At 43.3% G+C, this 15686-nt stretch overlaps 2 protein-coding genes and 1 pseudogene across 3 annotated transcripts in view; 2 read left to right on the top strand and 1 right to left on the bottom strand.

Annotated features, from left to right (window-relative positions):
• Positions 1–413: 413 nt before the first annotated feature.
• On the top strand, positions 414–1364 carry LOC101545093 (olfactory receptor 52E8-like; annotated as a pseudogene).
• Positions 1365–4260: 2896 nt separating this feature from the next.
• The window catches only part of RRM1 (ribonucleotide reductase catalytic subunit M1), a 48215-nt gene continuing 36789 nt past the window's right edge, over positions 4261–15686 (bottom strand). For both annotated transcript variants that reach the window (XM_004618221.3, XM_055142933.1), the window contains exons 15-19: positions 15361–15437; positions 12332–12467; positions 11061–11156; positions 6776–6964; positions 4261–4671 (exon numbers count right to left, since the gene is read on the bottom strand). In XM_004618221.3, coding sequence (XP_004618278.2) covers positions 4483–4671; positions 6776–6964; positions 11061–11156; positions 12332–12467; positions 15361–15437 — 687 coding nt within the window. In that variant the 3' untranslated portion in view covers positions 4261–4482. The remainder of the gene's footprint in view (positions 4672–6775; positions 6965–11060; positions 11157–12331; positions 12468–15360; positions 15438–15686) is intronic.
• Positions 7001–10852, top strand: LOC105943337 (methylmalonate-semialdehyde dehydrogenase [acylating], mitochondrial-like). Its single transcript, XM_012934911.2, is given in 2 exon segments — positions 7001–8115; positions 8117–10852. Coding segments are annotated over 2 exon segments (1590 nt in total). The 5' UTR covers positions 7001–7612; the 3' UTR covers positions 9204–10852.

Raw genomic sequence — 15686 nt, 5'->3', positions numbered from 1 at the left:
AAGCCCTGAGCACTGCCAGGTGTGGCCCCCAAAACTTTATATTCCTCAAACATTAAGGGCGAGTTCTCAGAAGGCAAGAAATTTCTTGTTCATCTTTACAGTCTCCTTAACAGCTGGCATAATATCTGTCTGTGCCCCAAATGAATATATATGTACATACATACACACGTATATATACACATGCATACATGCACACACACATACACATATGTGTGTATATATATCAGTGATCAGCGGGATGAGAGTGATATATGTGTGTGTGTGTGTGTATATATATATATATATATATATATATATATATATATTTCCCTCAGACCCTAAAATAGAAGGATGCTTCCTTCCATTGGCTATTTTGTCTAACCATCTGAACCCTCCCTTCTCCCCATCCCCAGGCCATCCCAGGGCAAAGGCTAATGGGTGAGAATGGAAGTACCAGCAGCTTCAACAGTTCCTACACCAACTTCTTCCTGGTGGGCTTCCCTGGGCTGAGAGAATGGCGGCCCCTCCTGGTGCTGCCTCTCACTTTCCTCTACGTGTCCATATACTCCGCCAATGCCCTGATCATCCACACGGTGGCCGCCCAGCGGAGCCTGCACCAGCCCATGTACGTGCTCATTGCCTTGCTCCTGGCTATCAACATCTGTGCCGCCACGGCCATAATGCCCAAAATGCTGGAAGGGTTTGTGCATTATGCTAACCCCATATCGCTGCAAGGCTGCCTCACCCAGATGTTCTTTATCTACTTCACCCTCCTTCTAGACTACAACCTCCTGCTGGCCATGGCCCTAGACCGCTATGTGGCCATTTGCCACCCACTCCGCTACACAGACCTGATGACCTCTCGCTTACTGGCCATCCTGGCCATTCTTGCCCTGACCCGGAGCCTGGGAGTGGCAGTGCCCTTGGTGGTGCTGACCTCACGAGCTCAATTCTGCCGGACAGCTGTCATCAGACACTTCACCTGTGAGTACATTGCGCTACTGAGCATAGCCTGTGGAGACTTGACCTTTAACGACCGGTTGGGACTGGCCATGAGGCTGATCACTGTGACCTTTGACCTAACCCTGCTAGGAAGCTCCTACACCCGCATCATCTATGCTGCCTTCCAGATTTCTTCTGGGGGAGCCCGTGCCAAGGCCTTGAACACATGTGGCTCCCACTTACTGGTCATCCTCACCATTTACCTCTCTGGTCTCTCTACTTCCATTGTCTTCCGGGTGGCCAAATCTGTGTCTCAGGATGTCTAGAACTTGCTCAGTGCCATCTATTTGCTTCTCCCTGGAGCCTTGAATCCTGTCATTTATGGGGTGAGGACCAGGGAGATTCGGCAACATATAGAGAAGTTGCTGCACCACCGCAAGTAACCCGCCAACATATAGAGAAGTTGCTGCACCACCGCAAGTAACCCGCCCTGGCGGCAGTGGAGACGTCACAGAGGCTCCAGAGCCGGGGGGAGGGAACCTTGCCAGGGGGAGCGACTACTTGGGAAGCTGGGGCTGGGATCTCTGGGAAGCAGCAATGCCGTGGGCTGAAATACCCTCAAGAGATTATGGATCAAACACTGAGGTGGATCAACTGTTGCTTCATTCCTAGAATGCTGTCTTCACTCCAATAATAAAATGGACTTTTTACCACTTTATCATTTCCTTTCTTTCGTCTTTTGCCTAACTCCTGAGAAAGCCCCAATAATATGTGGATGAAGGGTACTCCACCAGAAGTTGTCTAGAGCAGTCGTGCAGACCACAACCTACACTGATTACACTGGCCACATCTTTTCTTAAGGTCTGCGTCTGTCCCAAACACAGCAATGGCTTGACAGACATACAAGAGAACCTTGAGGCCTCTTGTTTCATCCAAACACACCAGATGAATCCTAAGGCCGAGTTAGTGCCAAAGAAGTTGAGTCCACCTGATGTCTCTAGTCTGACAGAGCCAAGCAGGTGAAAGCCCAGATATCATCCGCCACTCAGGTTGAATCCTCCCTGGAGACCTCTAGGCAGAGAAACATCCAAACTGGGTCTTTTCCTGGCACCGAGTCTGGCCCAAAGATGAGATAAAGCCCTAATATAGCAAGTCAGGCCACTCCGCATAGTAGTGAGTTCACCCAGGAGTTATCCTTTGGTGAAGTCCCAGCTCTATCATCTAATGCAGCGGCCCTCAACTTTTTTTTATCCACAGCCCCCTTATGATCTTGTTTCCCTTCTGTGGCCTCCATCCTACCAGTTGGCTCCCTAGTCTTGTGCTGGGGGTTCCCACTGCATGGATTTTCACCTGTGGCCCCCTTGGAATGTCCTGGGAGCAAACTGGGTACCATACAGCCCTTTGTTGAGAAGCGCTGATTTCAAGAATGTTCTTCAGGGATATTCCAGAGAGGGGCTGAGTTGCTAACACACCACAGAGAACCATCAGTAAACGAGATGTATGATTTTTCCTGTCAGCTGAAACTCAAAATCCACCCCACCCCGTCACTGTCAGCCCATTGCTCATTGATTTGCTCAAGCGGGCACCAGTAACATCTTTTTTTTGAGACTTGTTACTGTTATTGGCATATAGAATACACCACAGGTAGCTGGCGTGCGGGCGAGATACTCTCAGTAGCTTGCTGGGCTCTCTGAGAGGGCCCCCCCGCCCACCACCCCAAGACCATAAATACAGGCTGGGAGAGAAAGGGAGCAACAGACCCATGAGTATTTGGTCACCTCTAAGCACAGTGAGTTACTTGTGCTTTAGGACCGATTTATGCACATGTACCTCCACTGGAACAGGGAATGTTGCTGCATATGCCCGGTGCATGTTCCTTAGGTAAGAAAACAGTCCAATTCAGATAGGGCAGCTCAGGCTGCAAGGTATTTTTTTTTCCTTTTGGAAAGCTGTTTGTTCATGTGTTTTTAGGTCACACCCAGTTACTTCAGGGGTTACTTCTGGCTCTGTGTTCAGGGGTCACTCATGGGGGGAAGTCGGGAATCAAACCCAGATCAGCCGTGTGCAAGGCAAGTGCCCTACCTGCTGTGCTATCTCCCAAGCCCTATTGTCTTCCTATTGTCTTTATTAAGACCAGTAAGTAGACAAGTTTCCCCTGTCCAAAATGTAAAATTATACATATACAGCTATGCTCAGGGGTTACTCCAGGCTCTGCACTATGCTTGGGACACCATCTGGGGTGTCAGGGATTGAGCCCAGGTCAGCCACATGCAAGGCAAGCATTTTAACCACTGTGCTACCATCTCTCCAGCCCCTAAAGTTCACCTTCTGCAAAATGTAAACATTTTAACAACAAAAACAATCAAAGGAAAAAACACAGGGGCTGGAGAGATACAACAGGCAGGCAGGTAAGGCGCTTGCTTTGCACACAGCCAAACTGAGTTTGACCCCTGGCACCCCGTAGGGCCGCTGAAACCTGCCAGGAGCAATCCCTGAGTGCAGAGCCAGGAGGCCCTGAGCACAGCTGAGAGTGACCCAAAAATGAAAATAATTTTAATGCATATATACATAAAGTTCAGGCTTAAAATGGAAATATCTAGAGAGATAGTACAGAAATTAGGCTTGTCTTGTGTGCAGTCAACCTGGGTTTGCTCCCAAGCACCCTTTGTGGTCCCGAGACTCACCAGAGTCAGGAGTAAGCATTGAGCACTGCTGGGTGTGGCCCCCCAAAAATATATATGAAATTCTGATGTTAAATGGATAGATCTTAAAAATACTATGCTAAGCCAGACACAAAAGGGCAAATATTATATGACTCAATGTATATGAGTACCTAGAATAAGAAAATTAACAGCCAGAAAGAATTAGAGATTACGAACTGGGGGAGGAAAGAAATGGAAGAAACGGAAGGAAAAAAATGTTATACAGTTTGGGATAAGAAAGTTCTACAATCTGTGGTGATGGTTGTATTTTATAAATGTATATAACCGAATAATGCTTAAAAATGAGCTAAACAGTAAAATGTTATGTATCTTTTACTACAACAATATAAGATATCTTATAAAATAAGAATCCCACAAAGCATCTTAATAATCTTCAGGGGGCGGCGAGAGGGAAACTGGGGACACTGGTGGTGTGAAATGTACACAGGTGAAGGGACAAGTGTTGGAACATTGTATGACTGAACAATTTTATAACTATATATTGTGGTGACTCAATTAAAATATTGATTTTTAAAAATCTATCTTCAAATTTCCTCCATGAACTCTCAAACAGAAGATGGTTTATTAAAATTTAACCTCTGTATAAAAATAAATGACAAAATTAGTCTCACACAACTACTTAGAAATTATCATCTTTATTTCAGAATGACTTATTTAAGAAAGGTGATATTTATGCTTCGCACAGTGAAAAGTCTTCAGTTTCATTTCCCGGTCAAATGGTGCCAGAGGAGCAATGAAACCTACTTCCCTGCAGTAATGTCCAAAGATAAGGACACCACTTCACGCAAACCTACTACACCTACCTACGCTGCAACTCAGTCTGACTATCAAGTGCTGGTCAGGACCCACACATCAAACACTCATCCCTGTTCTCCAGTGAGCACACCATGGCTGCTGTATTTCTCTCTTTCTCTTCTTCCTCCTTTGATGTCTTTTCTTTCTCTTTCAGCTTCTCCTTATTTAGAGTGAACTGAATCGGATTAGCTGCAGGTCTGGTCCTTAAGTAATACATTCCCGTCTTCAAACCCTATAAGGAAAGAAAAAAAATCAGAAATCTAGATGTTCAAGACCAGTGTACTTGCAGGGGCCGGAGAGATAGTAGAGTAGATACGGCATGTGCCTTTCAGGTGGCCAACCCAGGTTTAATCCCTGGCACCGCATAATGTCCCCCGAGCACCACCTCAAGTGATCAGAGCCAGGAGTAAGCCCTTAGCACCACGGGGTGTGCCCCCCCTCCCAAAAAACAGTAATTAGAAAATTAAATTCTCATAAACCAGATCAAACTTTTTTTTAACTTGGAACTCTATTTCCTCTAGAAACCTTGTCAAAAATACTTAGAAAAAGAGAATCAGTTTTACTCTTCACCCCCAGAGAGACCTATTGCTTTAGAAATGCCAAATATTGTAGCCAGTACAGCATATACGGTACAGCACTTGCCTTGCATGTGACCGACAGGGGTTCAACCCTGGTATCTTATATGGTTGCCTCAGAACCACCAGGAGTGATTCCTGAGTGCAGAGCCAGGAGTAATTCCTAAGCACCGCCAGGTCTGACTCGCTCTCCCACAATAAACAAATACATTAGAAATGTCAAATATTCCTATTTCGTCTTATGGTTTCTACGTGTAACTTTAAGACTACATAAAATATATTACCTAGATTATAAGTATTTAAAACATTTGACTATGTTCTAGTGTAACAACTACAACAACAAAGAATGGGATTATCATCTGGACAAGGATTATCATCTCCAGAATCTCCAGTCCTGACACAGATTTTTGATAAATGCTCGTCAATAACTCCATAATTTATATAAATAAGCAGTACATTACCAGGGAATATGAATACAAAGACTTTATAGTTGGCAAAGACTAAGGCTTTATATTTAACTTAAGTGGCAAAATAACATATTTTTGTTTTTGGGCCACACCGAGTAGTGTTCAAGGCTTATTCCTGGCTCAGCACTTAGCAATTCCCAGCAGTGAGAGAGGACCCATGCAGTGCCAAGGGCTGATTCTCATCCTACACGTCATTTCCCCTGCCCCCAAGTGGGATGTTTCTGAACAGTGAGCTGAAATAGGTAAAATCTGATTGTGACAGTGCACATAACACAGAGCACGGATACCAGTAGAAAGATGGTTCAGAATACAGGCCAGTGAGGTCAGAGAGATAGTACGGGGGTTAGGAACTTGCCACGCAAACAGTGGACTCTGGTTTGATCCCTGGCAACACATGGGGTGCCCAGAGAACTGCCAGTAGCAAGCCCTGAGCCCTGCCAACTCTCCCCCCAGCTCCATATTCGCTCTCCTCAACCCTGCCAGAAGCGAAAGGATAAGAGGTAAAATAATTGTTGTGTAAAAGGCCAACCCCGGCTCAATCCCTGGCACTGCACATGGATATCACAAGCACTGCCAGGGGTCACTCCTGGGCAGAGCCAGTAATAGCCCAAGGATTGCCCTTCAACCTCCGACCCCTCCCCCCGCCTAAATAGGATAGTGGTGGTAGAATAAGAGGAATATAATCAAGAAACAATATAAAGGAACAACCAGCATAACTTCAGTGATTGCACTGAGAGTCATGGGAGAATCATAGGAATCCAACAAGTCAAACTCCTAAAAGAATTAAGAAAATTCATCTGGTCTGGTACAAAAGCCACAGGCTGCGGCCAGAAACAGTACAGCAGGTAATGCTGACCATGCCAGGTGGCCGAACTATTTTAATTCCTGGCACCACATATGGTACCCTGGGCTCTGCCAGATATGACCTCAAGACCTCAACCCCCTCCCTTCTGCCCCCCAAAATTAAGCCATGCATTGATTTTTAACATAATAGATTTAAAGTAAAAGAACTTTTTTTTTTTTTTTTTCTTTTTGGATTATACCCAGCAATGCACAAGGGTTACTCCTGGCTCTGCACTCAGGAATTACTCCTGGTGGTGCTTGGGGGACCATATGGGATGCTGGGAATCGAACCCGGGTCAGCCGCGTGCAAGGCAAATGTGCTACCCACTGTGCTATTGCTCCAGCCCCCAGTAAAAGAACTTTTAGGTAGTAATACTGAACAGGATAGAAAACTGCTCCAATTATAAAATACCCTATGTCAGCAGTTAAGTCCTGCTAATCCTCTACTAACCTGCTTCCAGCCATAGAAGTGCATACTAGTGAGTTTGCCATAGTTCGGCTCAGCAATATGGATGTTCAAAGACTGGCTTTGATCAATGAAAGCTCCTCTGTCAGCTGCCATCTTGAGAACTGTTTTCTGTGATATTTCCCACACGGTCTTATAAAGTTGTTTCAGGTCAGCAGGAATTTCTGGTATACTCTGAAGAAGGGAAATCAAATATATATTGTACTGTATTCCACTACAAGAAAGCAGTGACTAACAAATATGCATGTATTTCTATTTCCTGCCAGATCTGACCCACCACTCAGTAACATACAATATGGTCTTTACCATGTTTCTCAAGAATTGCTCACCTCTAGCTTAGAAATTACAATAAAAACTCTATTCAACCAACAAAATGTCCATTGTTAATAATGTTAGGTTAAGGTCTATCCATCACAGAAGAGCCTGGCAAGCTCCCTGTGGCGTATTTGATATGCCAAATAGAGCAACAATAACAGCTCTCATTCCCCTGACCCTGAAAAGAGCCTCCAGTCATTGGGAAAAATGAGTAAGGAGAATCTGCTAAAATCTCAGGGCTGGGACGAATGTAGACGTTACTGGTGCTCAGTCGACTAAATCGATGAACAACGGGATGACAGTGATACAGTGAAGGTCTATCCATAATTGGCCAAAGCACTCTAATGAACCAGTAAGAGGCAAAAAACAAAGGAAGGAAAAATCAGAACTAAGCAGCAATAACTAACCCTAAGTTCTAAAGACAACTTAAGGAGACCTGGCAGCCGACGTGCTTCGGCGGTACCTCGCGCAGTAGAGTCGCCCGGAGGCGAAGAACAGCAGAGAACCATGGCGGCTCTCGTGTCTGCGGCTGCGATGCGGTCCCGGATCCTGCAGATTTCTTCCAAGGTGAACTCCGCTTGGTACCCAGCATCTTCCTTCTCTTCTTCAGTGTCAACGGTCAAGCTCTTCATCGATGGGAAATTTGTTGACTCCAAAAGTGACAAATGGATTGACATCCACAATCCAGCCACCAATGAGGTCATTGGTCGGGTTCCTCAGGCCACCAAGGCTGAAATGGATGCAGCCGTTGCATCCTGCAAACGTGCATTTCCCGCATGGGCAGACACTTCAATATTAAGCCGTCAGCAGCTCCTGCTCCGCTATCAGCAACTTATTAAAGATAACTTGAAAGAAATTGCCAGGTTAATCACGTTGGAACAAGGGAAGACCCTCGAAGATGCTGAAGGAGATGTATTTCGAGGCCTTCAGGTGGTTGAACATGCATGCAGCGTGACATACCTCATGCTGGGAGAAACCATGCCATCCATCACTAAAGACATGGACCTTTATTCCTCTGGGAGTATGTGCAGGCATCGCCCCCTTCAATTTTCCGGCCACGATCCCCCTGTGGATGTTCCCCATGGCCACGGTGTGTGGGAATACCTTCCTGATGAAGCCATCGGAGAGAGTCCCTGGAGCAACTATGTTTCTTGCTAAGTTGCTCCAGGATGCTGGTGCCCCTGAGGGAACACTGAACATCATTCTCGGACAACATGATGCTGTAAATTTTATCTGTGATCATCCGGGTATCAAAGCAATCAGCTCTGTAGGCTCCAACCAGGCAGGAGAGTACATCTTTGAGAAACGGTCGAAACATGGCAAGAGAGTTCAAGCCAACATGGGAGCCAAGAACCATGGCGTAGTCATGCCTGATGCCAATAAGGAAAATACTTTGAATCAGCTGGTTGGGGCAGCTTTCGGAGCTGCTGGCCAGCGTTGCATGGCTCTTTCCACGGCAATCCTGGTGGGACAAGCTAAGAAATGGCTGCCTGACTTAGTGGAACGTGCCAAAAACTTGAAAGTCAATGCAGGAGACCAGCCTGGAGCAGATCTAGGCCCTCTGATCACTCCGCGGGCCAAAGAGCGAGTCTGTAATCTGATTGATAGTGCAACAAAGGAGGGAGCTTCCCTTCTTCTTGATGGTCGAAAAATTAAAGTCAAAGGCTATGAAAATGGCAACTTTGTTGGCCCAACCATTATCTCAAAAGTCAAGCCAAATATGACCTGTTAGAAAGAGGAGATTTTTGGTCCAGTGCTTATGGTTCTGGAAACAGAAACTCTGGATGAAACCATCAAGATTGTGAATGACAACCCGTATGGGAACCGAACGGCCATCTTCACCACCAACGGGGCCACCGCTCGGAAATACTCACACCTGGTAGATGTAGGACAGGTGGGTGTGAATGTCCCCATTCCAGTGCCTTTGCCAATGTTCTCATTCACTGGCTCTCGCTCTTCGTTCAGAGGCGACACCAATTTTTATGGCAAACAGGGCATCCAGTTCTATACTCAGCTAAAGACAATCACTTCTCAGTGGAAAGAAGAGGATGCTACTCTTTCCTCACCTGCTGTCGTCATGCCTACCATGGGCTGTTAGGAGCAAGATAGATCCAGACTCAATCCATCCTGAGTGTTCTCCTGTACTCTTCATTTGCCAACTTTGCACAAATCAGATTCCTGAGATCAGAGTATCTTATAACTAAAATCTTTCTCAGGACCATTAGTCCCTGCAAAGTTGCTCAAGGGAGACACCCAGTATAACTTTGATATCAGATTTTCCCTTGTTCTTTCTTTTTCTTCTTCTTTTTTTTTTTTAGGGTAATAATTATAACAGTGAAATGCTTATCTGGAATGAGAACTTAAACCTGTTTTCTAAAAGTTCTCCTCTCTTCTGTTACCTTGGAGGAAGGGAAGATTGGTAGACATAAAAGAACTTCCAACAGTTGGAAGAGGACCTCAATATGAGGAACTGTATTTTGGTCAACCCACAAACACAGTCCTACATAAGTGCCGGTGGGAGAGAGCCCTCGTGCTAACCCTTCCCGAGTTGCTCATTTATCCCATAGTACACAGAATTCATGTCCACTTATCCCAAATGGGACAACTGCTTCTCTCTCCTGCTGAATGCCACTTTGTCTTAATGTTTCATGACCACTGATATGCCTCTGTTGTTGTACCTGCTACTCAAGGATACATACCTCAGTCTGCGCTGGTAAACAGCTTTTTATGTGTGTGTGCCAAGGGTTACATTTCAGATTTGATGAACAAGTAATAATTCAGATGCACATAGGGATTTCTTTTTCTCTTTTCCTGGAAAACTATTTCAAACTTTATTTCAGGCCTATACACCTAAGGGTGTTTCAGCCATCAGAGTGGGCAAGTATCTTGTCTTCCTCAAGTCTAACCAAAACATTACTTGCTGGATTTTTTATGTTCCTCCTCCTGCCTGCATTTCTCCTTAGTGATATTTTTTAAATTATCACTAAGAATTCTATGAAAGAATGTTTAATGTACAGTAATCCTTTAGGTTCTAAGAAAATTCAAAACTTTAGCATAAAGTAGTTAAAATGAAATTCTTTGGCAGGTTCTTCTGTCAAGAATTCAACTGTCTTTATGCCTTTTATTTCATTGGTACAGCTAAACAATAATTCACAATAGAACTCGATGTGCTAAGCAAAATAGATTCTCTCCCCTTGTCCCACCTGTCTTTCTGCTTTTACTCAGTGATATAGGAGAAGAAGCCTACTGGCTCCAAGAGTCAACTCAGGCCCTCAGCCAGAGGACACAGATCATTCATTTTTCTGTTTCTTTATTAGTTATGCAGATAATGCTAACTTACTCCATGGGGGTTATTCAGTGAATCAAGAATAGTGAAAATTATGAAAACATCTGTGCACTCTGTGGATTTTAGGCTGATTGTTACCACCTGATGGATAGAATTCAGAATTATCAATGAAGTGACTGGAACGCTAATAAAATATATTTATGACTCTTCTAAAAAAAAATTAAAAAATAAATAAAGACAACTTAAATCATCAGAGCTATAATTCACAGGGACATGATCAAGGGAAGCAATAAAGCACTCTTCATAAACAGAAGTAAGCCCTGAGCACCCCCCAAAAAACTGGCGCCTGGCTCTAATAACCAGACATTCTGATTATGATAATTTAACACAGGAAAAACCTAAGCTTCAGTAGTTCGATTATTTTCAGACTGATTCTAACATGCAAGAGGTTAATAATCGCTGTTTTATATTAGTACACAAATAAGGAGGGAAGGTCTACTAATGTGAAAATGTATATAACACTAGAATAGCATTGCAGAGGTGAAGAGCTACCTGAGCTTATTCAGCTACAGAAACAGCCATTCTGTCTCTCAACTGCCAGGTATTACTGAGAAGATATTACAATGTCCAACTAGCACTTAAAGAGAGTACTTCATTTTCATTCCGTACCTGGATAGAGCCACTGCATGCAATAATCTGGTTTTTCATCTCTTCATTCCACAAACCCCGCTCAGTAAGATCTTTCAGTAAGTGAGGATTTACAATCTGAATGGAAAATCAGAAAAGATACAATCAGAATGGAAAATAATGACAGGTTCTAAACAGGATCACAGGCCTGTGGCTTAAGGTAAAGAACAATATACCAAAAGAGCATTCAACATTAGATTGCTTGGCAAATCCCTTTTTTTTTTTTCTAAATAAAACTGAACGGACCAGTCTACTGCACAGAAGTTATATAACTTTAAACCTTGTCATTATTTTAAAAATATAAACATGGCACTCACAATGTGAAAAGAACTAACACTGCCTTAGATGTGGGAAATTTACTGAGGTTTATTTCATTTTTCCCCCCAAAGTATGGTTATAGTAAGTACTCAAGAGAAATATTAGAGATGCATCTACCTTAAAACTTACCTTAAAACTTATAGGAGCACACGGCTGTAAAAGCAGCTATGCAACCTCTCATAATATTCATAATAAGCAATAAAAAATAAATTATGTAGCATCTTCCTGTGGCAGATGGTGGGAGAATTTGAAATAATGGTGGTGAAAAGGTGTAATGGTGGTGGGGTTGTTGTTGAAATATTGACTATGTGAACAACCTTATGAAAATAAAATTTAAAAATAAAAAAAAAAACAGAAAAATGAGATATCTAGAAATTCACAAATACCATTTTTTTCTTTTTCTTTTTTTTTTTTTTGCAGAGAGGCACACCTGGCAATGCTCAGGAGTTACTTCTGGCTCTGCGCTCAGGAATTACTCCTGGCAGTGCTCGGGGGATTATACAGGATGCCAGGGATTGAACCTGGGTTAGCCGCCTGCAAGGCAAACACCCTACCTGTTGTACTATGACCCATCCCAAATTATAGTATTTTTAACTGGTTATTCTCAACCCTAGTTGCACACTAAAATTACCTTGGAACCTTAAAAAAATACTAGTCCTCCCCATCAGATTTCCAATTGGTAACCAAGGCTCAGAATCAGTCTTAAATGCTGCTTCATATATACCTGAGTATCACCAAATTACACACCAAGTTTATAGCACATACATCATCACTATGATCACAGAACAGTTAAACATCATGTAAATTCTAATACAATTTTCATATTGAACAATCATTCAAAAATCATTAAATGTCTATTATGCTATTATATAAGAGATGAGCTAGAATTTACTCCCAGCATGAGCTTTCAAAAAGTCTGGTTGTGAGCTTCTCACCTGAAATTCTCCTGATAATACTCTGCGAGTGTAAATGTTGCTCGTATAAGGTTCAATGGACTCATTATTTCCCAGAATCTGAGCAGTTGAAGCAGTAGGCATCGGTGCAATAAGCAAACTGTTTCTAATACCATATCTAAAGAAAAGAGAATTATGAGGTACCATTCCTAAAGCTATAATCTCTCAAGAAAGCAACTACTTTAAGCCACTGTACCACTATGATGGCAGCTGCTATGGGTAGTACCATATATGCACTTAACTCAGTAGATATACTAACTTTTTTTTAATAATGTAGTACTGCTATTTGTTTAGCCATTGATTAAGCTAATTGAATTGGGCATGAGCTCCATATTACTTTTTAAAAAATTTTATTGTATCACCGTGAGATAGTTACAAGCTTTGATATTTGAGACTCAGCCATATGATGATGGAACACCCATCCCTCCACCAGTGTACGTTTTCCACCACCACTGTCCCCAGTACCCACCCACCCCTCCCCCGCCCCACACACATCCCAGTCCTACTCTCCCTGCTGCTATGGCAGACAATTTCCCCAATACTCTCTCTCTAATTTTGGGTATTATGTTTTGCTAGAATTTTCCCACCCCCATTCAAACCTACCTGCCAGAGGCAGATGCTAGATAATTTATTTCCCATTGCTCATTTTGAATATCATGAGACTTCATGATTGTAAATTTAAATTTCTAGATTGTAAATGATTGGGTTCCGAACACATCTCTTTTAATCCATTTTGCGATTCTACTGGGAGTCTTTGGGCCAGGGCTGTTGGTGCGCTAAGATGGTACCCAGAGGCAAATTGTGGGCTTGATAGCCAGTCTGCTGGGCAGGCAGGGACCCAGGGAGGGACAGGCTGGGTCCTCTGCCACCATGTGGCCTGGAGATTTAGTCCTGAAACACAATGAAGGGGGGGAGGGGGGTGGTCCTTGCTTGTGGAAGCTCTTGGTCACCTGGATTCCATCTGGAGTAGGCAGGAGACTGCACCTGCTCCATCTGGGGTGCCCCAGTGAAACTGGCTCAGTAGGGGACCCGGAGAAAACTCCAGCACGGTGGTGTCTTCTGGGACTTGCTGCTGTGTCTCTGGGCCAGGGCTGTTGGTGCACTAAGATCCACATTACAAAATTTTCAGCAGATTATATCTTGATATTTGAAGATTCTCGGGACCATCCTGAGACTGGAGTCAGGCTAGGAGCATGGCGGTGATTTTGGATTGTGGAAGCAAGTGGCTGCCAAGGGCTCTGATTGGGCAGGCTCAGGCCAACCCGCCCCCCTCCAATTTGCCCTGGTCTGTTTGGCCACGCACGGGTCCGAGCTTAACCGTGGCTTTTGAATGCTTTCAAGATTTATTTAGGGGTCTCTGAAGCAAGGCCAGTAGTAGAGCTTACAGGGTGGTGCTTGAGTTGGTTCGTGGGGGTGATGGCCAGTGCTTCCATGTTTATTGAGAAGTGGGGGGAGGTAGCCCATCCCAACTCTGAGAAAGCCAGGAAATTTCAGTCACAAAACTTGCATACCAGAATTTTCAGCAGATTATATCTTGGTGAGGTCATCCTGAGATGGAGTCAGGCCGGGTTATGGCTACGATTTTGGATTGTGGAAGCAGTGGCTGCTAGGGGCTCTGCTTGGACAGGGCCACCAGGGCCAACCCACCCCCCTCCGATTTACCCCAGTCTGTTCAGCCATGCATGGGTCCAAGCTTATCTGCAGCTTTTGATCTCGTTCGAGATTTATCTATGGGTCTCTGAAATAAGACCAATAAATGAGCTTGTATAGCTGAGCCACAGGTGATTTGTGGGTGTGGCTCCCACATACCTAGTTTTTGGCCGTATAATTTCTTAGTAAATTTGGTCCCAAGTTGTTGGGGTCTGGCAAAAGGCACAGTGGCAATTTTGGGGCATCAGGAAGCCTGAAGGCACCATCAGGATTCTGATGTACTCACCCTGCAGATACAGGTTAACCTGTTGGTGGCACCATACCCACGGATACTGACTTTTAACTTGCATTTATACATTTAACATCTACAGTATATTCAAGTGGTACAGTTTGGGATAGTTTTCACTTTACTTCCTTCCAATGAATGTTCCTTTGTTAAGATATTAAAATATTAAGATATTTTTTGAGTAATAAAACAATTAAAAAAAAAACAATTTCAAGACATATATTTTAGAAGGCTGGAGTGATAGCGCAGAGGGTAGGGTGTTTGCCTTGCACGTGGCCAACCCAGGTTCGATTCCTCCGTCCCTCTTGGAGAGTCTGGCAAGCTATCAAGAGTATCTCACCTGCACAGCAGAGCCTGGCAAGCTACCCGTGGCATATTCAATATGCCAAAAAGAGTAACAACAAGTCTCACAATAGAGACATTACTGGTGCCCGCTCGAGCAAAATGATGAACAATGGGATGACAGTGACATGATATTTTAAAGAGCATTTTAAGTTACTACTTCCATCAGACATTAAACATTGCATTAACATTAACCCACGATGAGAGAGAGAGCAGATGAAAACAGCTTGTTTCACTATTACCTCCAAAAAATATACTGACAGCTCTAAAACTGCTTAGGTTATTAGTGTGGAAGGTCGACCAAGACTCAGTTTTTACATTTTCCTTTCACACTCTTTAACATTAATATTAGGCTCTAAAAGCTCAAAAAATCCCTAAATTATTCCGACGACAATCAATTCCAGGAAATAATGGGTGAAACTCATTTAAAAAGCAAGCATACTTAGAAATGTGAAAAATGAACAACCTAATCTTTGTCAGTATCTCTAAAAACAAATTCATCAGTAGTATCAACTATGTGTTGCAATGCTTTCAGTCTAATCATTTTGTAACTTGCTATACATATATTAACCCATAAAGCATTTCTGCAAAAATAGTCCCACTGATGTTATTTTAGCCCCATTTAAAAGAAGAAAGTTTAGTTTTAGAAGTTAAAACACCTAACTTCTAAAGAGTGGGGATGAAAATCCAAACCTCCACCCCCTTACTTCAAAGCTATTTTAAATCTCCTTACTTTGCAATCTTCTCCTTAAGAAATTTCCAGTCCCATAAACCTGTGGGAGTAACATTCCACATATCATACTGTAGGATCTGAAGAATAAATAAGCCAGATTTAGGATAATGAACTTACAATTTTAAACTATGATTAAAAAAAAAATCCCTGATTACCGTTCCTCCACATACTGCTTTCTGGTAGAAATGTGTAATGCCAAGTCCAGACACTTTACAGGACATATTTCCATGTAGTCAGACTGACCAGAAGTAGGCTAAGTTTAAGATTAAGGTTTACCTATTCCCTAGATTCTTGCCAAGCTCTCTCAAAGGATTCATATCACTTCT

This window comes from Sorex araneus, chromosome 6 (genome assembly GCF_027595985.1).
Source record: "Sorex araneus isolate mSorAra2 chromosome 6, mSorAra2.pri, whole genome shotgun sequence".
In the NCBI taxonomy this organism is placed as follows: Eukaryota; Metazoa; Chordata; class Mammalia; order Eulipotyphla; family Soricidae; genus Sorex; species Sorex araneus.
Note: the sequence above shows the minus strand (reverse complement) of the source record. Positions and strands in the feature narration are given on the sequence as shown.